Here is a 26,351-nt window from a genome sequence, read left to right as displayed (position 1 = left end):
GCCACCATGTAAAGACCACCCTGAATAGGCAGCCTCTTCCTTTAAGAGACCACTTTAAAGTATATCCCCAACGTTTCTAGTAAAAAAAAAATTGTTTGAGCTGTAGTTGAAGTTCCACCTCTACCAGGTAACCAATTGGTGTTGACCCCTCAACTGCAGGTTGTGCTGTCGTATGTTACTGATCTCCAATATTCAACAGCTTTATTTGATTGTGGTGTTTTAAAAAAAAGTCTTTTAATGCACCTATAACACCAAAATGACCAGGACTTCTACTCACATACCTCAGTGCAAGGAAATTAAAGAAGATATGAAGTCATGGTCTTGTCTTAAGGGGCCTAGCAGAAGTGGGCAGAAGACATTGTTGTATCATTGGGGAGGGGGGGCAGCAGGGGAGTGTATCTGTGACTATCCCAATCCACAGTGGATTAAGGTCTCCTGGAGCCTAGGGTCGGAGCAAGTAGGGGACTCTGGCACCAGACCCATGCCCCCACCCCCTCTGCCTGTGAGCCTGCCCCCATTCTGCCTCCTCTGCCTGTGGTCCTGCCCACAGCCCTGCCCCATTCCCCCCTTTCCCCACAGCCCCGCCCCCCCCTCGTTCCTTTCTGCCCTCCCCCCCCCACTGCGGCCTCAAGGCTGGAGAAGCTCTGTGCCCCCACCATGGCTTCATGGCTGCATCAAGGAGCAAGAGCTCCTCCCGCCCTGGGGCCATGGCAGGGGGAGATTTTTCCAGGGGCTCCAAATTGGCCAGGGCCCCTGGTCACAGGCCCCGTGGGCCTGTGCAGTAATCCGCCACTGATCCCATAGACAGTTGGGATCATTGGCTTCATATCAATGAAGACAGGAAATCATCTTAGTGGACTACAGTGTAGAACTGGATATGCTGACAGGCACCAGAAGGCAAAGCTGTTGCTAGTGGACCCCTGCTGGAGTTAGGGTGACCAGATGTCCCGATTTTATAGGGACAGTCCCGATTTTGGGGTCTTTTTCTTATATAGGCTCCTATTACCTCCCACCCCCTGTCCTGATTTTTCACACTTGCTGTCTGGTCACCCTAGCTGGAGTAGATGGCGGTACCTGAAAGTTTGGTCTTTTCTCCTGCTCTGCAGTGGAGTATATCATCTATAGGAGAGCTCCTCGGCTTTGCTTTAGCTGAGTCTCTTTATGGTGCCAGCTGGCTGTCCACCAGCCTCAGAGATGTGTCTGAGGCTATACTTCAAATGAAGGCACTGAAATTAGTCTGTGTTCTGTTTTTAATGTATTCGGTACTTGGTTATAAATCATTATACAGCTCTACCTACACAGTGTCTGGAGTAATGAATTACCTAACTTCTGCCAAAAGTAAGTTGTATCATGGCCACTAAGAAAACTTATCACTTTCTCTCTCTCTCATGCATATACATTAATTCTTTCCCGTGTCCTGGTAATTGAAGCATTTTCTCCAGTATGCAAGAACTGAAGTGTCTTTGCGATTCATTAATGGATCTCAAAGCTTAAACACAGCACATCAATGACTTCTAGATGCTCTCTAGCACGGGCAGTTGACCACCGCTTCCAAATGCTTCCTGGTGAATAGCCAGGAATATAAATGTTGCCATTTGAAAATGCAATGATCCGAGGAGAAGTGATAGGAGAGTTGCATAAAGTGAGTTTTCGAAAAAGAAGCTCCCCATTTGCTCTAGGTGTTCGGGAGATCAGTTGCTGAATTTGCCACGTGGGTTGCAGAAGGTTTTGGAGCAGAATACAAGGAAGCATATCTGTTTGTTTCTCCTCCCATTGGAGAAACATAGCTCTCCTGTCTCCCGTTTAATCAACAGTACCTAGCTCAGTCCCCTCTTTCTTCTGAATTATCTCAAGACGCTTTATATTTTTAAGCAATCCTAAGCAGCCTGTTTATGGGCACTGCATCAAATCCATTTGTAGATCATCTAATTTTAACTAGTGAGCTGTCCACTACCAATGGGGCACACTGATTGATATTGTGGGCTATTTGTGCCATCAACTGAGCCAGTTGCTCTTAACACCAAAGTCTTGCTGGAAAGAATTAAAAGCATAGCCATGACATTCCACCTTTGTTCTGTTGCCCACTAATTTGATGGTGGTGCATGTTGTGAAATTAGTTGCCATAGGGAGGGCTCAAAGGATTGGTAGGAGAACATGGAGCCTTCTAACATCAGTTCAGATCCAGCCCAGGTCAGTTTTATCAAGGATGCATCCTTGATAACTGTTTAGATTTCTATAGGTCATACTCTGGTGGATCTCAGTCCAGTCCCTTGACAGCAGGGATCATCCCACTTCCTCGATGTGGGCATGAAGGGGCTCCTCTACATATACCTCTCGCCTCTCCTGTGTGAGCACTGACGCACATCACCCCCTCCTCCAGTACCATGCAGGAACCATAGGCTGTATTAGCTTTTTTGGCACCTTTCCATTGGTGGAGTAAAGGGGTGGCTGTTAGCAGAAGACACCTTGGCCCTGGCAGCACAGCTCCTATGGGACATCTGTCCTAGAATTTGATGGATCCCCTGAGATCTGGGGCTGGACACAATGCTGCTTCTATGGAGGAAAGCAGGGCCCCTAACAGGGGAATTGGAAGTTTGCCTTGCCCCCACACCTTCATCAGGAAAGGGTTAGCAAGGCAGTTTAGATGGGAGGGACAGTCTAAGGGCTGACCTATGCCTAAAAGTTTTAGTGATATAACTATGTTTGTTAGGGGGTGAACTAATTTTTTCCCCCCTGACATATCAGTAAAGCCCTAGCGTAGGTCCAGGCCTACACAAGGAGCGCTTTGCTGGTATAGCTGTACCGGTATCATGTACTGTTAAAGCACTCCTGAGTGGTGTGGACACAGTTTATACCAGCACCATTGCTGGTAGAGCTTATTCCAGCCCCCAGCCCCCTTTGTTGGTAGCTCTGACAGACAGAGCTATGCCACCTCGAGTTTATACTGTAGACCTGGCCTAGATTCATTTCTACCAGTATAAAGGTGCCTTATACTGCAATAGCTTATTTCCGTTCCTGAATCAGAATAAGCTCCACTGGTATAAACACGGCTATAATTGTGCCCACAGCAGAAGGGTTCTGCTGCTTAACTATACTGGTATAGTTAGAGGCAAAACTTCTGAGTGTAAACGAGTCCTTGGACTCGAGGGGTCCAAATTCTATATCTGGGTCTGCCACACACTGCATACGGCCTTGGGCAAGTCACTTCCCCTCTCCCTATCTCAGCTTCCCTATCTGTGATAAGAGGACGGTAAGATGTTGCTACATCATGAATATATGCAAGATGTTCAGCTACGCCGGTAAAGATGCCTTCAATAAAGAAATGTATCCAGTCTGATTTAGTCCATCCCCAGGCAAGAATTCCAGGGAGGATTTGGCTTGAATGAGGACATCAGGGTTTGTCCCTCTGGTGACAGAGCGCCCCAGTCGATGGGACGGCCAATGTCACTCCTTTCCCAAGTATTAAAATGTTTCAAATGTGTTGAAGTAAAAAGGGAGAGGAGAGAAGGTGCAGCAGCTACAACAGAAGTTGGTATGAATGGTGTGGGGTCTGAGGAACAGGTTCCACATGTGGAGAAATTGCTTCCTCCCCTCCCCCCCAGAGAGGGAAAGAGCCATAGAGCAGGTTGAATCATATTGACTTCTTATTTACTCTGTCAGTGTATCTCGCTCTACAGCAGGGGTAGGCAATCTATGGAATCTGAAAGGGAAGGAAAAACACAGCAGGAAACACACATTTTATACTGATTTGGATTTTTTTAAAGTTTGTTTTTTTTAAATTAGAAAAGCTTTGCAGTCCACCTGGCAAAGGGAAAGCACACTAATACATTTGCAATAATCTCATTTTAGTAAAGGAAGTAATCTGTTTCCTTTGATTCTAAGCATATTGACAAGATCTCTGTCAACAAAAAAGAGGTGATTTTCAGTGGCACTCACACTGCCCGGGTCCTGGTCACCGGTCCGGGGGGCTCTGCATTTTAATTTAATTTTAAATGAAGCTTCTTAAACATTTTCAAAACCTTATTTACTTTACATACAACAATAGTTTAGTTATCTATTATAGACTTCTAGAAAGAGCCCTTCTAAAAACGTTAAAATGTATTACTGGCACGCGAAACCTTAAATTAGAGTGAATAAATGAAGACTCGGCACAGCACTTTTTTGAAAGGTTGCTGACCCCTGGTCTAGAGAGTCCAGAGGTGTCTTGTGCTTGCACTCCCTACTCTGCCTTGTTCAGTTAGGGCTGCAGGTTAAAGTGCACACAAGTCAGAAGCTGGCAGTATTGGAAGAAGGAGCAGGGCGAAACAATTCAGCATAGAATTGCCCAGTGCTGCTGCTGCAGCTGAAATATCATGTGTCTGAGTTTCTGTATTTTACTCTCAAAAGATGTATTGCTTTATTATTGAAACATGATCACACTGGATCATGGGGCTTCCGAGTTCTCATACGGCAATTGTTTTTCAGGCATTCAAACAAAGTTAAAACCACATCTCCACTGGGGAGGGGAATCCTACTCCAAAGCACTGACAATGAGAATAACATAAAAGAAAATCTTCTGAGCCGGGAGTTCAAGGACTTAGAGAGAGAACACAGATCAGAGTCTCAGTAATAAAATGGCCCAGAAACCCTTCCTGTGGAGTGCAGTACTGTCACTCCTCCCTCAGAGGACTCTCAATTGTTACAAGGTTCTTCTGTGCTAGACATTTCTCTGTATTTTGTTTTTCAGAGTGACTTATGGTCTTTGGGGATAACAGCCATCGAGATGGCAGAAGGTGCTCCTCGTAAGTAGACGCGCTGCCTTGGTTGAGTTATTACGACTAAATTGTAACTCGCTCTTATTTGCTAAGCACCAGCCATGCACGCTGTTTTGTACAACAGACTACATACAAACAGTCCCCACGCCAAGGAGATGAAAAGTCTAAACAAGACTGACAAAGGGTGGACTAGGGAGCCCAGAGGAGGGGGTGAATGTTGAGAACTAAAACAGGGAGGTTTCTAGATGCTATGATAAGTCCGTGTGATCCAGTGAATAGAACACTGGAATGGGAGTCAAGAGACTTGGATTCTGTCTCACTGACTTGTGATCTTGGGCTTCAATTTCTCCTAGTTAAAATGGGGATTAAAAAATAATTACCCTTCTTTTTAAAGCACTCTGAGGTGTACGGATGAAAAACATTGTCAATGTGCTGAGTATTATTTCAGTGGCCTTTCTTGTGGCAAAAATAACAATGCAAAGGATTTAGCTGATGCATTTAGGTAGCTCGTAAACTTAAGACTCCTATCAGTTTTATGCTAAGATCTTGTTTGTTAAAAGTAACAAGGGCAGAGATCCCTGCACATGCTATGGCTTTGAAGTGCAGCACATATGTGAGCTGTCGCCTGCATCAGTGCCTGTCAGTGTGGTTAAACACAAAGCTGCAGGCATACAAACTTCACAGCTAGCCCCTAACTCTAAACCCAAACTCCAGGTACAGACACCCCCAAAGCTTGAGGGAGTTCAGATCTTGATCCAAGCTTTGCAGCGCCAGCCCATCTTTAGCGTCATGCCACTCCTTGGGCTGGAAGGTGCCTCTGGAGGGGTATTTAGTGGTATGTTAGAGTTCTTGTTACTTCAGAGAAATCCTGTCTCTAGATTCTCCATCTGCCCCAACACATGCTTTATCTGTGAAATGCTCAGTATCTGTTCTGCTTCCTGCCCTACCTAATGCCTCTTGTTGTACCTTTTAGCCCTTTGTGACATGCATCCCATGAGAGCTCTGTTCCTCATCCCCCGGAATCCAGCCCCACGGTTGAAATCGAAGAAGTGGTGAGTCTTGTCTTCAAACTGAAGTTCCAATGCTCGTTTGTATTGTTAGCACTAAACAATCTCTTTACAAGTTTAGGGGTCTGATCCTGTTTCTAGTGAAGTCACCGGTGTAATTTCAGTGGGTACAGGATCAGGCCCTAAGGAAAGATTGCTTTCATCTCAGCTGGCTGCACTGTGTGGGTGGGGTGACAACTTCTCTTTGAGACAGAGAGAGAGAAGCTCTCTAATGTTGCCATTTCACAGCAAAGAGTTGGCTTTTCTGAAGAGGTTTATGCAGCCTGAAGCCACATGACATGTCACTTGGCTGCCATTTCTTTCCAAAGAGATTCCGTTTTCAAGTGGAAACATTTACTCATTCCAAAAAGGGATAGTTTATCTTGAAGGCTCAGGAATGTGGAGATTTGAACTAAGTTTGGGTTTTATTTTAAAATTTTGGAAGAGAAAAAATGCAACAGCATCTTGAAGAAAACCAGGACGCTCCAATAAAACACGCTTTAAAAAAATAAAGAATCCCTGAAGCCCAGCAGATGTTTTGTTACTGTGCTGATGTAAGCAGGAACCCTTAAGGTGCTCTGGACTTGGGTTTCCACAATTTTATCATCCCAGGTTCAGTTGTGGTTTAGCCAGAAAAGACAGGAAGCCCTGCCACTTAGTGGGGTGTGTGTGTGTTGGCGGGGAGGGATATTAGAGAAAGAGAGAGAGAGAGAGAGTACTGCCACTCACCCCTGACTGCTAGTGATACAGAGGGAGAGTGCTCCAACTTAGTGCTAAGGGTATGGAGTTGGAGGGAAAAAGTGCTGTCTTGGTGCTAGAATTTTTGCCTCTTATCCCTCAGTGCTGAGAGCACAGGTAAGTGAGTACACAGTTAAAGGCAGGTTTTGAAGAAAAGTGAGGTCCAAGTGGCAGCGTTTCTAGGGCATGTCTGCTGTGGGGAGCGATCACCGAATTCCTTGGTACATCTTAGCTTGAAACCAGCATCCAAAGAGCACCACTCCTTCTAAAACGCACACACAGGCCCAGCACTAGTTTTGCTGTCTTCATCATCAGCTGGCTGGCACTGCACTAAGATCCAATGTAAGAGAGAGCTTTCTTACCAGTCTGAAACAGTATCCACAGTGGTTATTCAGAAGGGTGTGTCTACACTACCCGCCAGCTCGGCGAGCAGCAATCGAGCCAGCAAAGATCAATTTATCGTGTCTAGTCTAGACATGATCAATCGACCCCCGAGCGCGCTCTCATTGACTCCGGTACTCCACCGCTGCGAGAGGCGCAGGTAGAGTCAACGGGAGCGGCAGCAGTCGACTCACCGCAGTGAAGACACCACGATGAGTAGATCTAAGTGCGTCGACTTCAGCTACGTTATTCTTCAGCTCCCCCCCAACCCCGTGCAGACCAGGCCGAAGTCTGCAGAGAGCGGTGCTGGGGTTGTATGATATGATGATCTGTGAACTGCAGGCTCTTGTGCAACTTCCTTTTGATACCTGAAGCGATCCAGCCGCAGACGGTTCAGACACGTATTCTGATGAGCCCCCAGTCTCCCACTTACACATTGGGTCTGTCTGTGCTGCCATTGGAACTGTGATTGCAGCGCATGTAGACGTACAGAGGTACCTTTCGTCGAGTTAGCATGGGAAGCAATAGCAGTGAAGCTGCTGCAGCATGGGCTAGCCACCCAAGTACAAGTCGGCCAGAGAGCCTGGGAATATACTCTGCTGGCTAGCCCAGACTGCAGTCTGCTGGGCCGCACCTGCACTGCTATTGGTACTCACGCTAGCTAGATCAGATCTACCTCAGGTACGTCTACCCGTGCTGACATCACACCTCTGACTGCTTGGCAAACGTACCTTTTGAGTTAGCTGTTACTGCACAAGGCAGACTGCAGGAGGTAAGCGAGATGGTTTATGTTGCATTGTTTATTCATCAAAGGCTACATCTGCGCTATGAGGTGGGGGGATGTGATTCCCCAGCTCTAGTCCAAATACTTGCAGTAACTCAGCGAGAGCTAGCGCCAGCATAAATAGCAGTGTCTCCGCGGTAACAGCAAAGGCATGGCTGAGCCATGGCAGATACATACCCACCAGTTTGAGGCTGGTTTGTACTCAGCACAGCTCAGCCAGGCCTCCACTGTCACTGCCTGTGCTTTCGCAGCTCCATTACTATTTATACATGCACTAGCTCTCATTGAGCCTCCACGAGTATGAATACGTGAGTAGGAAAATTACAGCCCCAGCTCACCGTGTGGACATAGCCAAAGGCAGTCTGAGCCTCCAGAGAGAAAGAAGGCAGCTGAAGAAAGAAATCACTGAGCAACCCCTCCTCCTCCCCTGCCTTTATGGTAAAATTGAACAGTAGCAGGAGTTTTGTTTTGTTTGTTCTGATAAGTTGCAATCTGTGTCCCTGGAGTATTTTAATCCATTTTGCACAAGCCAGAGTTGTTCTACACGCAACCCTGCCCTCATATTCCAGCTAACTGTCTCACTGTTAATATAGCCCAACTTTCACTGTTCTGATGTTCAGAAAGTTGAAGGGGATAAAATAATTGTTTAGCTTGTGACTAGGGAAGGGCTAGAACCAACACTCTAGATTTAAATGTCCCTAGATTTGGGGGTATTTAAACTCACACCCATATATTGCACCACTCTCCCATTTTTTCTGGCGAGCTGCACTGGACCTCCTGAATCCTAATCCCATTTATTTTTGGGGTGTGAAACCACCAGGTAATTTTGCTGTCATGTTCTCTCCCTCATGTCATTAACCCCTGCAGCTTCTCTCTTTGGAGAGAAGAGAGCAAGACTTAAAAACTTCTAAGGGGATGGGATAGCTTGAGGGACTTGTAGTCAATTACAGAACCTTTCACTTCTAGGAGGAGGAGGGATAGTTCAGTGGTTTGAGCATTGGCCTGCTAAAATCAGGGTTGTGAGTTCAATCCTTGAGGGGGCCTTTTGGGGATTGGTCCTGCTTTAAGCAGGGGGTTGGACTAGATGATCTCCTGAGGTCCCTTCCAACCCTGATATTCTATGATTCTATGATCTGTTCAATGCCAGCCGAGATCTGTAGTTGCAAGCTCGTTATCATCTGATGGCCACTGAGTGACCTTTCTAAAATGAAATGGTGGTCTCTGTCTAGTGCACAATAGACATGTCTATCCTTCCTGACAGTCTGCAGCAAAGGCAAGGGTTGAATGGACATTGAATTTTGTTTACACTCCTCTCCGAGTCACAGTTGAAACACAATTATTGAGGCTGGATCCGTTCTGTGGATAAATAGAAGCCTTTAGTCTCCATTTCTTACAGCTGTTATTCTCAGCAAAGCGATGTAAATCTTGCTAGGTTTTATTATGAATTTGAAACTCAGATGAAATACCAACAGGCTCACACTTCTGGACTCAACTACATGCCAAACATGGATTAGTTCATGATTTTAAACCAAGTTGTTTAAACCATTGTTTTAAATGTCTTCAGCATGAAGCCAGGTGCAAGTCAATGGTTTTGACTGAGTTGTAGTCCTAGGTTTTGGGTCTAATCACAAGAAGCTGTGTATGCAGAACCCAAAGAATTGAACCCCGCAAACTGCTTGCCCACATCCCTGCAGTGTAAGTTTTGCACATCCCCAGAACTCAGTCTTGCATCTTTCACAAGCACTAAAATCACAGGAGAAAAGCAAAAATTAAAAATCCAACTTGCTGGGTAACAAAGATCAGCAGCTCTCCTCTGTGTTTTGTGCTTTCCACTCCCAGGACAAGTAGTCTTAAATGGGCTTAGGACTGTCAACCTCTCCATATGCAGCAATATTGACCTCAGCCACATTAAAGCACTGAGATGAAGATGGATTTTTCCATAGGAAGAAAATGGCTAACTGGCTGCAAAACCCTTGATGGTTGAAGATGAAAAAGTTAAGTCAGTGAAATCCACTGATAAGTAGAAAGGATTTGGGATCTTGCCTGCTGTTGCAAATAGAAAAACCACTGTAGAAACACAGTCTGCCTGGTTTCTTGCTGAACTCCTGCACCTGCTTTTAAAATAGCCCCGCTTCTCTTTGAAGTTAAAGGCTGGCTCCTTGTAATCATCTTCTTCTTCTGGTTCAAATCAGCACGATATGATGATTTTCAGGAAGGCACTAGCCCTGAGCAGCCCTTGCACTCAGAGGTTCTCAGTGACCGTGGCTGATACTTTTGCCTTGCCCCATCTTGTGAACCACATTCTGGCTTCCCTGGACCATTTATTTTGCACAGAGCTCCGTTGGCTTTTGGCAGGCCTGTACCCTGTATGCCACGAGCACTCTGGAGTGTCAGACATTTGGGCTTGACTTTCTTTTCTGGAATCACTTGAGCTTATTAGGGAGCAACAACCCAACAGCATGCAGCTGTCTTGAGGCAGTGCTGTCCCTGTTCTCAGTGCAGACAGAGGTTAGAACAAGGGGCTGGAGTCCAGACTCCTGAGGATTCTTTTCTGGCTCTGTCATTGGCTGACAATGTGACCTGGAGCAAGTCTCATGAACATGGGTGAAATGCTACGAGTGCTGTGGGTGAAAGGCACATTATTAAAGTGTGAAGTGCTGTATAACAGGGTTGTTTCACACATCATTCATAATGTAATCAGTTATGCACCCCCCCCCCCTATAATTTGCATTTCTTAGGATCGTAGAAGCACTAGGGGTGTCCATGTGTGCTCACAAGAACAGACGACTCAGCGTTTCCTTCTGTGTACAGTAATCCTGTATGACTCTTCCCTATTCACATCCCTTCTTCTGACTGTGGGTGGGTTAGTTAACAGTTAGAAGCTGGAAAACCTGTGTGCCAGACAATCACAGCTGTGTCTACTTCTGTCATCACAACATATCACATGCCATTTGCTTGAATGGGGAGGGGGAATATATAATTGGGAATGGACAAAGAAGGAAAAAACGTGTAAAGGAATGGTCTTAGCACAGGCTTGGCAGCCAGGCAGATGTGAGTTCTAGTGTTGTGTAAGCGTTGACTGTTATTATTTAGTAAAGGAATCTCTGTGTTCCTGGCCAAGTCATTTACCCTCTCCACTTCATCTTTCTCATCTGTAAAATAGGTTAATAATTAAATTATGCAACATTTGTCTGCTTTGCCTCTGATAACTTGGTACAGACAAGGTCTTTGGATTTGATACACACAGGTTCACACACCCAGAGTTTCACCTTCAGTTTGGGGGTTGAAAGTTTCCATGATCTCAAAGTGAAACTCACGTGAAACTGATGTGTTTTACCAGGCTTCCTGTTGGAAACATGCAAAACTGAGGGCCATGTTCTCGGTGGTGTAAATCCATTGACTTCCATAGAATTACCCCATCAGATAACCTGGCCCTGAAAAGTTGCATGGTTTAGGTGTTGAACCATAACATTGTTAAGGAAATGCTTTGTTATTCTCACATGTTATACTTTCTGAGTATCAGGAGGATTTGTTCAACATGTTACCCACAGGACTCTTAGCAGTTTCCGGAAGAGGGTGGGCATACCATTAGCCCCATCCTTGTCAGCACTTTACAAGTCTTTCTGAAAAAAGCTGGGATTTGTTTTGTATGCTAACCAGGACTTGCATTGTGACAGAATGCAGGGCTACAGACAGAGCTGTGCGTAGCTGCAGGTCTGTTTCATAGGGATTTGGGCGTCCCTTCTTTCCCCTTGGATTCAAGAAGGTTCCAACTCCCTGAATTTCAGTTTGAATTTCGTGTTCAAAACAATCCAAAAACTAAAAGTGAAAAACATTTGAAATAGTGAAGTTTTGCCTTATTAGGATTAAAGCCATATGAGAGTGCCAAGTTTTGCAGTGTTTTCCCTTAAAATAGAAGCCAGGACCTGCTAGAAAAGTATACAAGTAGGGTTTGTAAATTTCACTACATGCATATGCAGATGTTTGAAAAGTACATGCACAGATGATCTTGTGCACATGTTTTAACTGCTGTTGTAAGACTACCTGTCAGACTGGCAGTGCAAAGTGTGTATTTGCTTTCCAGTAAAGCACTGAATGTCTCACTAATGTCTGTGCTTATAATATAACTTGACTGTTAGTTTGACATTTTTGTGGTATGTAGTGTCAATACCTAACTAACTTCCATGTGTGTATTAAAATATTAGTACTGCATATAAGCAGACTGGGTAAACAGGAGGTACTAATCTAATGGAATGTACTGCAACACAAAATCAAATTACTGGCAGCTGGGATTTATGATCATTTACACGTAGGCATTTTATATACCCGTTAAACTCCAGGAAGAGTCAATTAATAACCAATTGATGTTTATTTACCATAACTGTCAAATAAACACTTGAAATATGTAATTAAACACTGATTCTTGTGGTAGTTCACTTCAGGAGGGGACAGCAAATTACTTTTGCAAGGTTTGTTTTAAGCAAACAGATTGTATAAAACAGAGTGCCACTTAAATGAGACGTTTCCAGTTGCTTTTGTTGTCCAGCATACTAGATAATACAGTCTTTGGCTACATTTCTCTGTAATGATCCAGGCCCTGATCCTGCAATTAGATCTGCCAGTGCTATTGTGGATCCACATACGTGAAGGGGTCTGCCCACATGTATCCACATGTGGGCTCAGAGGCTCAGTCTCTGCTTTAACATGTGCAAAGAACTGGACTGAATAAAGCTTCACCCGACTTTCTCCTTCTGGAATACACCAAGAAACTGTTCTTTAGGGGGAGGGTAGAGAGGAGAGATTTTCTCATTAATAAATCTGGATGGGGGATTTTTTTGGAGCTAGTAGCATTTATTTTCACATCCCAATTTGTATGGATTAGTACTTAAAAGATAAATCGCTTTTTAGTCTGACAGTTTAAAAATAAAATCCCTGAAAGCTTATTGTTTTACTGCTCAATGCAATTCTGTAATATCAGTTGGCTTCTGACATTAATTTACACAAACGTTCCAGTTTGCTAAAGCAACATGCACCATAGTGGTCTGTCAGCATCTCCTTCTTGTAAATCCTTATTCTCTTGGGTTTATAATGTGCTGAAATTAGTTCCAGGCAGAACTTTTGATATGCAAAATCCGAGGCCAAGAGAAATTTGTTTTCTCAGATTTGCTTTGGCTGGAGTTTAGTTTAACTCTTTGTAGCAAGGCAGGGAGGGGAAGATGGGGTAGGCTAAGTCAACAGAGCCTCATTCCCACTTCTGCACAGCCCAGCAAGAATGGCAGGTCATTAGTTTTGATCCACAAATGGGTGCAGGTTGAAGCAGTGTGGATACCCGCTGACAGTGTAGATTTCACAAACATACTATAGTCAAGATGTAATGCCCTATGGGATTAGTGCATGCTGTCCAAGCTCATGGTGGGAGTAAGTGAAGGACTAAGAACAGCAAGGAGGAGAAGGAGATTGTACATGTTATAAATGTTTAAAAATCTGTGTAACATCAATTGGGTAAATGTAAATCACTTTGCTTATCCCACTTCAACCCAGAAATCTATTACCGCCCACCAAAATGCAGTAATAGATAATTATAAATAATTGTTTCCCTTTATCTGTATTTTATAATGAGCAGTGGAGAGATCCTTCTAACCATCAACAGGAGACGAGAAAAAATATTTCAGGACAATACTGTTGAAAGAATACATTCTAACAATAATCCATTTTAAAAAAATTTAGTCAATTTGCAAACAAGCAAAAAAATTCAAGCTGTCTGGTCCTTTTAAGTATCCAGAAAATGTCTGACGCATTTTCACTGGATGTAATTCTAGATTCATGTTTTTCTTTTTAACATGGTTACCTATTTTTCTTTCTCTGCTAGGTCTAAAAAATTCCAGTCATTCATTGAGAGCTGCCTAGTGAAGAACCACAGTCAGAGACCAACTACTGAACAGCTGATGAAGCACCCATTTATTCGAGACCAGCCTAATGAAAGGCAGGTTCGCATCCAGCTTAAGGACCATATTGATAGGACTAAGAAGAAGCGAGGAGAAAAAGGTTAGCAGCCAAGCAGAAGAGGCTATTGTATGTATTATGGTAGGACGTGGGACCTCAATCATAGACCAAGACCCTGCTGTGTTAGGCACAGGATAAACACATAATAGAGTCTCTGTCCCAGGGACTGTGCCATGGTGCTGTACTGAGATCAGACTATGCTTAGGGGCTGCTCACAGTTTGAACATGAATTTTACTCAATTTAGAAACAGATTTAACTAAATGGGTGCAGTCCTGTGGTGCTTTCAACCCTCTTCAATTTTCAAAAGGTTTCATAAAAAAGAAAAACAAAAATTGAGACATTTAGGGAGTTGGTTTTCAATGAAAACCCAGTCACTTGAAAAAAAAATTCAATAAATACTAATTTGTGTTTGTTTAATTTTTTCACAGGAACAAAAAATAATTGATTGGCCAGATCTAATGTCTATTACTACTTAGCATCTGATCTTGCACCACTGAAGACAATGGGATTTTTACCCTTCACTTCACTAGGAGCAGGCTAGGGGCCTAGTGCGCTGTTGTAATGTTGAATCTAAGCACTTGGTGAATGTGTATTCATAATCGAGTATGTGGCTGGGATGATTTAGTTGGGGATTTGTCCTGCTTTGAGCAGGGGGTTGGACTAGATGACCTCCTGAGGTCCCTTCCAACCCTGAGATTCTATGATTCTATGTATACACACCATGCACACACAGAAGGTGGGACCCACTAAAGTCATGTTTTCTTATGTCCTGTTATAAAATGGCAACACAAATCCTATTTATAAACTGGGCAATGGGCTGTACAAATAAAAACCAAGTCCCTGCCCCGAAGAGCTTACAACAGTGTCTGCTACAGGAATAACCAATTGAAACAAATACATTTTCAATGAACTGACTTAAATCATACAGAGACACAGTTAAGTCTCATAAAAGGAAGACTCAGTAGATAAACAAACTTGTTAAAATAATATATTGCCAGTACCAGCATTTGAATGTGTACTGTATTCTATTTTTGCTCTCAATGGCTGAAATGTTTTGTAGAACCCAGCCAATTAACACATCACTATTTCTCTGATTTCTTTTAAGCAATGTCATTTTTTCATGCTTAAATTCCATTTCCTGATATTTTTTTCAGTAAAATGAAAACAATAAAGCCAGATTCTAGTGAAGTATTAAATGTATTTAGACTGGCAAATGAAGGTTGTACCCTAGAGATGGAAAATAATTGGATAAATGTGAGCCTTTCTTTTGCTATAATTCTCTTCATCCGATAAAAATTCTACATTTCACTTATATCCCAATAGAAATTGCAGAATGTGGTACGGCATTGTAATTGGGTATTTATGTAGACGCCTTCATTGACTGGGAAATATCAATATGGATATTAATAGGAGAGAGAAAAGTGCATATGTTTAGGGAAAAGGAAGTTTATGCCTTCGGAACAGTATTTAAATCCCAGTTTCACAGGCTTGTTGCTGTAGAATTCTGCCCTGTACCGTAACTTTTGCAAGAGTGTTCCTGGAGCTGAGGTTCAGAAATTGTACTTTACACATATGTCATCTGTTTAATGTTATATTTTGAATTTACAAAAGGGTGTTGGCAGTTTCTGTCTTTACATCAGCATCTTTCTGCTCCGTTGATATAGATCCGTGTTGAGTGTTGAATCGGGAACACTGTATTCATACTTTAGACTGAAACTCCATCCTTAACTCATCCCATTGTACAAAGAAGTGCATGGCATGTCAGACAGCCACTGCACAGTGACTGCTGTATACTTAGTCCAAGCTGAATGCATTATGCTTTTGACTGAATTTCCTTGGCTTTGTGGCCCTCATTTAGAATCAGACTTTTTGAGCAAAAAACTTGAGAATATTACTGATTTTCCCAGGCTAAAATAAAGGAGGTTTCTATTCTCATACCAGAGCATCTGGGTCTTCAAACAGGAGAAAAACAAATGAGTCCAGTAAAGGGCACTAACATTCAATTATATTCCTAGATGAGACAGAGTACGAATACAGTGGAAGTGAGGAAGAGGAAGAAGAAAATGACTCTGGAGAACCCAGGTAAAAATCAGGTGCTCATTTCTCCCCTTGTATCTCTCTGACTGTGTACAAAATTGGTTAGGATTATAGGATTGTATGAGCTAGAGATGGAAAAAGACCAATTTGATCATTGAGTCTATCCCATGCAAAGGTGGGATGTAGTCCCTCTGATAGATGCCTGGATATTAAATTGATCCTATGGCTCACCTTGACTAAAAGGCCGAGAAGAAGTGATACCTCCATTTTCCTTGCGATCTACAATACAGTATGCCAACACCACAAGAAAGCAAAGGTTCCATATATTATCCTATTCACTGGTGGGCATCTGTACTCTGAGGGTTTAAAACTGCATTGATATGATAATTATTTTATTCTATTCTTTCTTTAAAAAAATAAAACCTAGGGTAATAACCGTAGCTGTATTTTCTTTCATATGATGGTATGTGGACAGCTGTGTAACTTGTCTGCTTAGTCATTAGCCTCAAAATTCATCAGTGCCAGGCTGTCAAGGTCATAGCAGCAGTATCCACCCCCTAACGTGTCTGAATTTCTATCCCTAATCTGACCAATTTTTCAATATACAGCTGAATATTTCCATATACTCATTCGGATCCAGCCTCTAAAATTGTTCTTGCAGTTTTTCACATCTTATATACATAAAACTGTATATGCAAGTATATTTGCGTAAACAAACCAGATTGTTAGATGGCTAAGTACACAGCTTGCTTAACTAACTAATTTACATGTGTGAAGGAATTTTACACATGCAAATATTTATGCTCCGAAGAACCTAGATGTGGGAAACTGCATGTGCAAGAATTTAGGTGTAGTAAAATTGAAGGTTCAATTTAAAGACAGTTCTTGACAATGTGGTCCTTTATTTCCAAGTATAGCTCCCTATTTATGTGTAGTTTCTCATCATGAAACCTTTCCGATTGCTTCTTCAAGCTAAACAGTGGTTGAACTTTCTTTTGATGACATTTTTAAGAATCATTGTAATTAGTATCAGGTTATTCCATTGTTTTACTGAGATAATCTGGTATTTTTATTTCAATGATTCACACTAAATCTGCTTTGTGAACAACTAAATATAGTGCATGCCACTGCAATGGAAGGGACTTTGGTTTAGAGACTTAAAAAAACTCGAGAACATAAATTACTAGTGATTTTGTGAACAGTGTGATGACCCTTTCTTCATGTGAGCTATGCCACAAATTCAAGGCTGATCCACCATGAAGCTTGTTGTCTCCTGAAAACCATGTAAAAAATGAGGCAGCAGAACTGCTGCATCTCACCTGGCAAGTCTCTGAGCTGTTAGTCCATTTGTGATTCCCTGCTTTCCTTCACCAAATACTGTGCCAGCACTTCCCCCGCCACTTGTTATACAAATACTTTCAATGGCAAAATGCAAAGCCGAAAGGGAGTTAAACATAGATACACATGCAGAATTTCTCGGTCGGGAGCATAAACAGATGGTTAGAACACCTCTGATGCTTCTTCCCTCTGAAGTTCCATCCTAAATCTGCCTGGAGAGTCAACACTGAGACGGGATTTCTTGAGGCTTCAGCTAGCAAACAAGGAGCGTTCAGAGGCCCTCCGACGGCAGCAGCTGGAGCAGCAGCAGCGAGAGAATGAAGAGCACAAGCGGCAACTGCTAGCAGAGCGGCAAAAGCGGATTGAGGAGCAGAAGGAGCAAAGGCGAAGGCTAGAGGAGGTAATTACTCAGGGTCATGAAATGGGCTTTTAAATGACAGTGTAATGGGTAATATTTTTGTAGCAGAACTAAGATACTGCTCTCAACCTGTTTAAAAGGAATATGTTCTACCCTGGGTAGGACAAACACTGATAAACCAAAATGCTTTGTTGAAGATAAAGCCTGTCCATCCCTGTTCTATATGTGGTCTTCTACTACTCTTCACCAGGCTATCCAAGTGACTATCTCCTCTGAAGTCAATCAAGCTCATTCACTGTAATGAGCCTTCGTTATAAGGCAGAGAAAAGAGTCCCCAGAAACATTGGTCAGATGTGAGGTTCCACTGTAGGTGCATTTTGTTCTAAGGTCTGTCTCACACTAAAGTTTACCATGCCAGATTGGACCAGTGGTCCATCAAATTCATTATCCTTCCTTTTGCGGTGGCTTGTGCCTGATGCTTGAGAGGAAGCTGAAAATCCCCCATAATATCTGCACAGGACTGCACTTAAGTCCATCTTAAGCCCTGTTATGCAATGATGTACACGGAAGGGGCAGGGCAAATTCCCTTCTGCAATGATTAGTTTATGTCCCCAAGCATGACATTTGATTACCCTGGTCTAACTGCAAACATTTTTGGTCATAAAATTATCCATCCCATTTAGAATACAACGATAGTATTTGACTCTGACTTTGAGTATCAATGAATTTCACAGGCTGAGTACGCACCGCATCAGGTATTTCCTTTTGCTTCAAATTGACCAGCCATTAGCTTCATTGAGTGACCCCTTTGTTCTTGCGTTACAGAATGGTTTATGAAAGAGTAGAGGGGTTTCGCCTGTTTCTACCTTTGACATGGTCTCTCATAAAAAAAAAAATTCATTGTCTGTCTCATCCTGGACTCATCCCAACTGCCTCATTTAAGAGTCCATACATGAAGAGCAATTAAACTAGCTTTGCAAAGAGGTCACTGGTCGGAAGAACACTTTGCGGCAAATGGGCTATCAGGGCACCCAACCCATTAATTTGAACTAGCCAGAATGTCTGTTATATTTATCCTAAATTTCCGTACATTTTCTAGGTTTCCATGCAATGGATAATATCCCTCAGGCTAAAAGCTTAGACATGAAAGAATTTCAAGCAGCTGATTGTATATTTTGTAAGAGCAGCGAGTGGCTGTTCTTCAAGGTGGTTCTGTTAGCCTCCTTCAGGGCTGTAAACAGCAGAGGGGCAAAGCACAAGCTAAGCAGTTTCCAGTCTGGTAGATGTGTCAGTCGGTAACATTGTTAGTGTGCAGCATGTTCTGCACTTGATAAATTGCAGGTCAGGTTTTTTCTTTTTTCTCTATACTGTTGATGAGTCAAGAGCAGCTTTGAAAAGAGGAATAGGATTCCACACACTAAAAAATCCCTTGCACTATAGCAAGTGATTATTTGAGGACTATCATAAGGGAAGCTGACTCTGCCATTGTGTAAATGGATGTTGCTGCAAGCAATAGAGAAATGGAACAACAGCAGAATAAAAGCAGACACCAGATTAGCTGAAATCCTATAATAAACACAATACTTACTCGACTTGCTTGGGGTATTAATATGCTCCCTTTAAATTGAAACAAATCATTCTCTCTCTTCCCCAAACAGGGTTTGAATTTAGAGCTCTAATCCCCTTGGCTGGTCTCCACAAGGATCTATCAATTATACATATAAAATGATGGGGTCTAAATTAGCTGTTACCACTCAAGAAAGAGATCTTGGAGTTCTTGTGAATAGTTCTCTGAAAACATCCACTCAATGTGCAGCAGCAGTGAGAAAAGCTAACAGAATGCTGGGAATAATTAAGAAAGGGATAGATAATAGGACAGAATATATCATGTTGCCTCTATATAAATCCATGGTATGCCCACATCTTGAATATTGTGTGCAGATGTGGTCATCCTATCTCAAAAAAGATATATCGGAGTTGGAAAAGGTTCAGAAAAGGGCAACAAAAATTATTAAGGGTATGGAGTGTCTTCCGTCTGAGGAGAGATTAATAAGACTGGGACTTTTCAGCTTGGAAAAGAGATGGCTAAAAGGAGATATGGTCGAGGTCTGTAAAATCATGACTGGTGTAGAGAAAGTAGATAAGGAAATGTTGTTTACTACTTCTCATAACACAAGAACTAGGGGTCACCAAGTGAAATTAATAGGCAGCAGGTTTAAAACAAATAAAAGGAAGTATTTCTTCACACGATGCACAGTCAACCTGTGGAACTCCTTGCCAGAGGATGTTGTGAAGGCCAAGACCGTAACAGGGTTCAAAAAAGAATTAGATAAATTCATGGAGGATAGGTCCATCAATGGCTATTACCCAGAGTGGGCAGGAATGGTGTTCCTAGCCTCTGTTTGCCAGAAGCTGGGAATGAGCAACAGGGAGTGGATTGCTTGACGATTACCTGTTCTGTTCATTCCCTCTGTGACACCTGGTACTGGTCACTCTCGGTAGACAGGATACTGGGCTAGATGTACCTTTGGTCTGACCCAGTATGGCCATTCTTATGTTCTGATCCTGTGAGGGGCTCATTTTATTGGGGCTGAACATGTTTCAAGAGCAGGCCTCTAGTGTGTATGTGGCTCTGAAGAAGTTGCTCCCTTTTCTCTTTCCATTCAAAATCAATGTCACTGCATCCAGCTATTGAAACGAATGCTTTAACTCTGGGTAACTGGAAAAGTACCCTGGGCTGTTCTCTCATTGCCTCCTTCCCAGCTGACATGTCCCTTTAAAATTTCAGGTTTTAAAATGAGAGGGAAATATATTATGAGCCAAAGGGGTGGTGGAGACAGAAGGCTTTCAGCTGTTTTGTCATGCCACACAGTGGAGACGTGCAGCCCTAATTCAACAGCATCCTCAACCTAAACCCGATTCTGATGTCAACGTTTCATTGTGTCTCATGCTCTTGTTTCAAATTACTGCTGAATTTTTATAACAGCAACTTTGTGCCTTGCTTCCTCTTATGTCTGAGGCTGTACACACCAACCCTCTGCCTCAGCTCATGTGTTCTCGTAGACCAGACGCAAGAAACCGTGCGTCAAGCAGTGGCTAACCTAGCGTCTGAGGGTATATCTTGTGCTCTCGGTTGGTGTTTTTAGCAGCAGCAGCAGCAATTGGCTTTGTCAGGAAGCTGGTGGTTTTCTCAAGTTGCTGAATAAGAGCGTGTCAGTGAAAACCTCTAGCTGCTGGCATTATGAGTCAAACTAATATGATCTGTTGGTTTCACTGTTTGCAATGACTTCAAATTTTACAACTGCTGCTGTTTCCTAAGTCACTTTGGGTCAAGTTTTGAAATGTGGGGGTTATGGACACTCACAAAAATATCTTCATGTGGACTGGATAATTGCATGTATAAAGAGGTACTTCAGTACACAAGATGGGGATGGTGGGGCTGGCAGGTGCACATGGATTTTTTTTTTTCACTGCCACCTTTGGGATCTGCTTGTGAAAGTGGAGTTGCCTATATGGATGAGGATCTCGCTACCAGTTTTATACTGCAACCTCCAACCAACAGTAAGGTTATTAGGGCTTGTCGACATGGGAAATTCATAGGGAAGCGAGCGCAGAAATAGCAAAGGGGTGAATATAAAATGCAATAGCTATTCTGCACTCACTCTCTGTGTGGATGCTCTTATTCTGTACTAAGTTTAGAATAATCCATTTCCAAAGTGGATTACCCTAAACTGCACAAAGGCACTCTTGGTACAGAGTATGAGTTAGTGCGGGGAGCGAGTGTGGAACAGCTATTCAGCAATAGCTATTCCAGGCCTTTTTCCCATGTAGACAAGCCTTTAGTGTTAGTAAGAAGAGAGAAAGCAGTCTCGTTTATTATATTGGCTACCATTTATATGGATGGCAAGAAATCAAGAATGGTTATAGTAAGGATTAAATAGTTTTTGAGGGGATGTAAACTCTCATGCTTCAGGGCATGAGCCAACCTCTAACTAATACGGGTTAGTACAAAACTTTCCCTAGGGCAGGTTAGTCCATAATTGCCTGCTGTGGGGTTGCATGCACCTTGCTCTATAGCAGCTGGCACTGGCTAGATGGACCGTTGGTCTTTCCACTCTGTCAGTTCCTATGTTCCTAATTGAGACTTTGTTTTAACTCTTAATCCAGACCAAGCAGGTTTCTGGCAATAGCTAAATCATCTGTAGATTGTGCATTCTGTGTGGTTCTTGCCACTTTAATATCTATATTCTATAATATGTATAGGTAGAAGTGAATGTAGATATACTGTGTGTATTCCATAGTTAGGAGGATGACTTTGTTGTGAGGTCACAGAACTACCCCTGTACTTCCACAGTGGGGGCCACCGGTCGTTTTATGACCATTTATATAGAGGAAGGGGGGAATTCATAGAATCTGACCTTGCAACGAAATCACACCCTAACTATGGCATATACCTGGTCTGTCTGGTCGGTTTATACATATTTCTAGGATGTAGCTGTGAACGTAGTGGAGACTCTCATAGAACATATGTAGAAATCAGGGATGGGAAGACCTGTTAGGTTGGCTTGTCTTTCCCCTTGCAAATTCAGGATCATTCTGTACAATGTCTAGTTTTAAATGGCTCAAGCAAGAGGGTACCCAGCAGCCCCTCAAGGTGGCCAGCAAGCAGTCCCCTGCCTCAGTTTCCCCCTTCATGGGGCTTCTTCAATAACTCACAAACAATTTGTCCCTTCACAGCCCTTCCCAGGTTCTGGTTTTACGATCATAACAAACAAAGACAGTTCTCAAGTTCCTCCGTTTACCCTCTTACCAGCCCATTCCCAGACCTTTCCTGTCTGAAGTCCCAGGTTTCTCTGCTGGAGCCTATTCCCTCCCAGCAGCCTTTGCACTCCACTCCGGTCTCCCTGAGAACTCACTCTCTCTGCAACTTCCTGCTGCTCTCTGTAGGGGAATCAGCTGAACCCTGCTGAGATGTGCCTCCTTAATAACTAGGATTGGCTGTCCCCACCGCCCTTAAAGGGGCATGCCACCCATTACACACCGCCAACATGGATTTTTTCCCCGATATTCGGCTTGTACTTTCTCTTGCTTAGTTTCATTTTTCTCACATCTAGTTTTAACCTCTAGTATAAACATTTCTTCTCCATCCCTGGTATGAGTTCTTACAACTTTTCAATGGGCATAATTTATAGAAGGTATATCGGCATGCCATAGCTCATTTGCACCTATTCCATTAGCAATGCACATTAAAACAATACATTGTAGCAGAAGAATAGTGAAGTGGGGCTCAGTGAAAACAAAGCTGCATTGCTCTGAGGGTGCTTTGCAAATGGACTCCTTGTCCCTATCTCCCCAACAATTAACGATTATAATTTTTCACTTGAGTTTAATGCTCATGAAATGGGTCACAGCATGAGACCAGGAGACTGAAGTATTTTATCTGCAGAAGAGGGTGGAATCAGTGCCTACTTCCCCATAGTGCCCAATATCAGCGTGCCTCAATCCTGACTGGTGGAACCACTGCCATGGGTGAATGGGAAGCTTGGTCTCCAGACTCTTTCAAGGATGCAAATTAGTGCCAACTATGGTAACGATCACCTGTCCACCAGGGACTGGGCTGAGAGCACCAAACAGTCACCAAAGGGTAGCAATCACAAGTGCATTGGGTTGGATGTCATTGCCGGTCCCTTGAGTCTATTACCCCCAGAAAGTTACTTTAATGTTTGGACTTTGATCTAGAGAGTAGTGTGCATTACCCCACTGTGGCGACATGCCCTTGCACAGCAGTAGGATATTCTAAGTTTGGGCCTTAGGCTGTTCTCGCTCACAGCAGTTCGACACCGACTTCTGTTGAGTTACTCCTGGTTTATACTGGTGTAATTAAGAGCAAAATATGCTCTATACTGTTTAAAAGTTTGATTGGAGAGCACTGGGCATGGTCAGTGAAAATGTCTCTTGATTAGAGCTCTCCATCAGCAGATCACTGTAAAAAGAGGAAAAGGGGAGCAGATTGAAGATGGAGGCTATTGATATTTCAAAATAAAATAAAATTAACCTTTAAAACCCAATCTGGGACACACAAACACCCTGTGGTTCTTTTTGGGCTTGTAAGTCAGCCTACCTAGTAGTGTCAGATGTATAAGTGTTTATAGAGAGGGTCCAGACACATAATAAATCCCTACAAAGAAGGCCAAGCTGAATGAATGAATGAATGTGTCAGCTGGAAGTCAGCGCAGTGCCAAAGAGAATGACTTAGAAGGATGCTATCCTTGGGCTTCAGAAATGCAATATGGTTGCTTATGTCATAGAATCATATTAATTAGAGATGGAAAGGCATGTCAGGGTATCTAGCTCATCTTCATGTCATTTTCTATTGCTTTGTCCTGTCTAGTTTTAAATAGCCCAAGACATGGAATTTCCATCATTTCACTAGTAGATGGCCTCTTCCCCCACCTAATAGAGCTCACCATACAGAAATCCTTCTTCAGCATTTCTTTCCTTGATGTCATCCCATCGCTTGTATGATGATCCCTCCTTTGGTGATCTTAAATCAGGGGTTCTTCAACTTTTTCATAGTGTAGACCACAGCTCAGTAGGAAGACTGGCTCATGGACACTTGTCCTCCCACTCACAATCTCATGACATCCCTGTGACACAGACAGCAAATGCGCTCATGGAAAAAGAAAAATCAAGGAAGTTTTGAATGTTGTTAGTGATCTTTTAATGCAGCTCACTTGATGAAACTAAAGAGGAGAGCCAGCTCTCTACAAGCCTTCAACAAGACCTTTGAGAACTTCTGTTCATACCTGTCAAACACTTGGAGATATCCCATTTGGTCATCAATTAACCAACCTACACATATTTTATTCTTTTAGGCTGAACTTTTCAAAGCCATCATTTCAGTCAAAATTGTGCATCTAAATCCACTAGGCAGATGGGAAAATCTCAGCATTAATCTTCACAGTTTCTGTGGTAGTTCTATGACATCCCTCTCACTTGGTCCACATCCTTCTGGCACTGAGGTGAACTCATGACTTTAAGATTAAGCTAGATAAGTTTATGGAGGAGATGGTATGATAGGATAACGGGCTTAGTCAATAGGTCAATTAAGTGCCACACTGGTAATTAGTACAATGGGTCAATGATAGGATATTGTTAGCCTTTTTCCAGAGGGTATGGCTGGAGAGTCTTGCCCGCATGCTCGGGGTTCAGCTGACCGCCATATTTGGGGTCGGGAAGGAATTTTCCTCCAGGGTAGATTGGCAGTGGCCCTGGAGGTTTTTCGCCTTCCTCCGAAGCATGGGGCAGGGGTCGCTTGCTTAAGGAGTGAGTGGATCGGCTTATGTGGCCTGCATCTTGCAGGAGGTCAGACTAGATGATCATAATGGTCCCTTCTGATCTTGAATTCTATGATTATTCTAGGAATGGCCACCTCAGAGCTGAATATCCTCAAACCTGCATTCTGCCAGGAGTACCTGACTTCAGTTTTGATCATGAGAAAATGACAGCAGTAAGAGGAGTGGGGTGACATGTATCATAGCAGGGAATGGGTAATATGTGATTTGGAAGGCCTATAAAGAGGAGGGAAGAAAAGCAGTCAGTGCCACAGAAAGGAACCACCACCTAAAATATTCTACAGCTTGACCAATACTGGTTGAGGGAACGAGTCCTGTCCTTCCATAACTATTTAGCATCAAAACGGTATTTGAAAAATTACTTGGAATTTTAGCTTGAATGTGGCTGAATATGCATATTTCTCTCTCTGACACACAGTACAGCACTGTGTGTCCTGAAACTGTCTTAATGAGGTCTTCTTAACAGAAGGATCCATCCCTTTGAGTAAAAGAAACCTATGATAGTATGTTATTAACTTTTAAAAGGATTTAGTGACACTTACAGCCAGAGCCTTTTAACTCGGAAAGTAATTAAAGTTCAAATGATGCCCCAGGGAGACAGAAATGCTATAGCTATGTTGGCAGGATTCCATCCTGCAGGGGTGTGCACTGAGATCACAGGTGCCACTTAACTTTTCACATTTGTTGACTGTATTCAAAGCAGTGTGTCAGATTCTGTTCTCCATTACACAGCTGCAACTTCCAAGACAATGGAAGTCAGAAGAGTGTAAATGAGAGCAGAATTTGGTCCAAAGTCTTGTTCTTCTGGGAGCAAAATATTCAGGTGCTGAAAATACAAGAGAATTCAAGAAACGAGGGTCATCCTCTTTTTATTTTATTGCTACAGAAAGTTTGGGACATGAATCCAAAACAGGTCCAAGATTTAATCATAAAAAGAGATGTGAAAGACAAAAGAATATCAAAACTGAATAACATCAAAGAAAATATTTGTATGGTAAAGAGTTATTTAGCTGGCTTGAACACCTTTTGATGTCCCCCCTCTATTGTCACTAAAAGATAGTGGTCGAATAACCCCCATAGTGTTATCAAGAGGCATTGAACCCAGGATTTTCAGCACCAAGGCTCTGACCTCTGCCATTCCAACTAGCAGCTTAGCTGAATCAGCACGTCTCTTCAGTGCAGGCTAACCAGTAGAAGGGGACAACATAGATGCTGGAACTAGGGGTGTTACCACACACCCTGGCTTGATGTAGTAATAACAACCCAAATACCTGGTTTCTGCCTTCAGCACCCCTACTATAAAAATTGTTCCCACACCACTGGGGACAGACACATTTAGCCGATGTTTTATGTAGCCACGTTCCTGTGCAATGTTGTAGCTTTCTTTTCTTCTTCTAGGCAGAAAATTTAAAGGTCACATCTTTACAGTGAATATGTGAGACAAATCCGAGTGCCTTGTTGTATATAGGTGAACTTTCATTCAGTGCTGTTTTAGGGTCCAGATTCTCAGCTGATAAAAATTTCTGCTATTTATTCATCTAAATATAAATGAAAAG

The 26,351-nt window shown here is 42.8% G+C and overlaps 1 protein-coding gene across 12 annotated transcripts in view; it reads left to right on the top strand.

Moving 5' to 3' along the window:
* TNIK (TRAF2 and NCK interacting kinase) overlaps nt 1–26,351 on the top strand; it is a 295,814-nt gene that overhangs the window by 199,366 nt on the left and 70,097 nt on the right. For all 12 annotated transcript variants that reach the window (XM_045030275.1, XM_045030264.1, XM_045030265.1 and 9 more), the window contains 5 exons: nt 4,727–4,781; nt 5,728–5,806; nt 13,573–13,748; nt 15,723–15,789; nt 17,278–17,482. In XM_045030275.1, coding sequence (XP_044886210.1) covers nt 4,727–4,781; nt 5,728–5,806; nt 13,573–13,748; nt 15,723–15,789; nt 17,278–17,482 — 582 coding nt within the window. The remainder of the gene's footprint in view (nt 1–4,726; nt 4,782–5,727; nt 5,807–13,572; nt 13,749–15,722; nt 15,790–17,277; nt 17,483–26,351) is intronic.

This window comes from Mauremys mutica, chromosome 9 (genome assembly GCF_020497125.1).
Source record: "Mauremys mutica isolate MM-2020 ecotype Southern chromosome 9, ASM2049712v1, whole genome shotgun sequence".
Lineage (NCBI taxonomy): Eukaryota > Metazoa > Chordata > Testudines > Geoemydidae > Mauremys > Mauremys mutica.
Note: the sequence above shows the minus strand (reverse complement) of the source record. Positions and strands in the feature narration are given on the sequence as shown.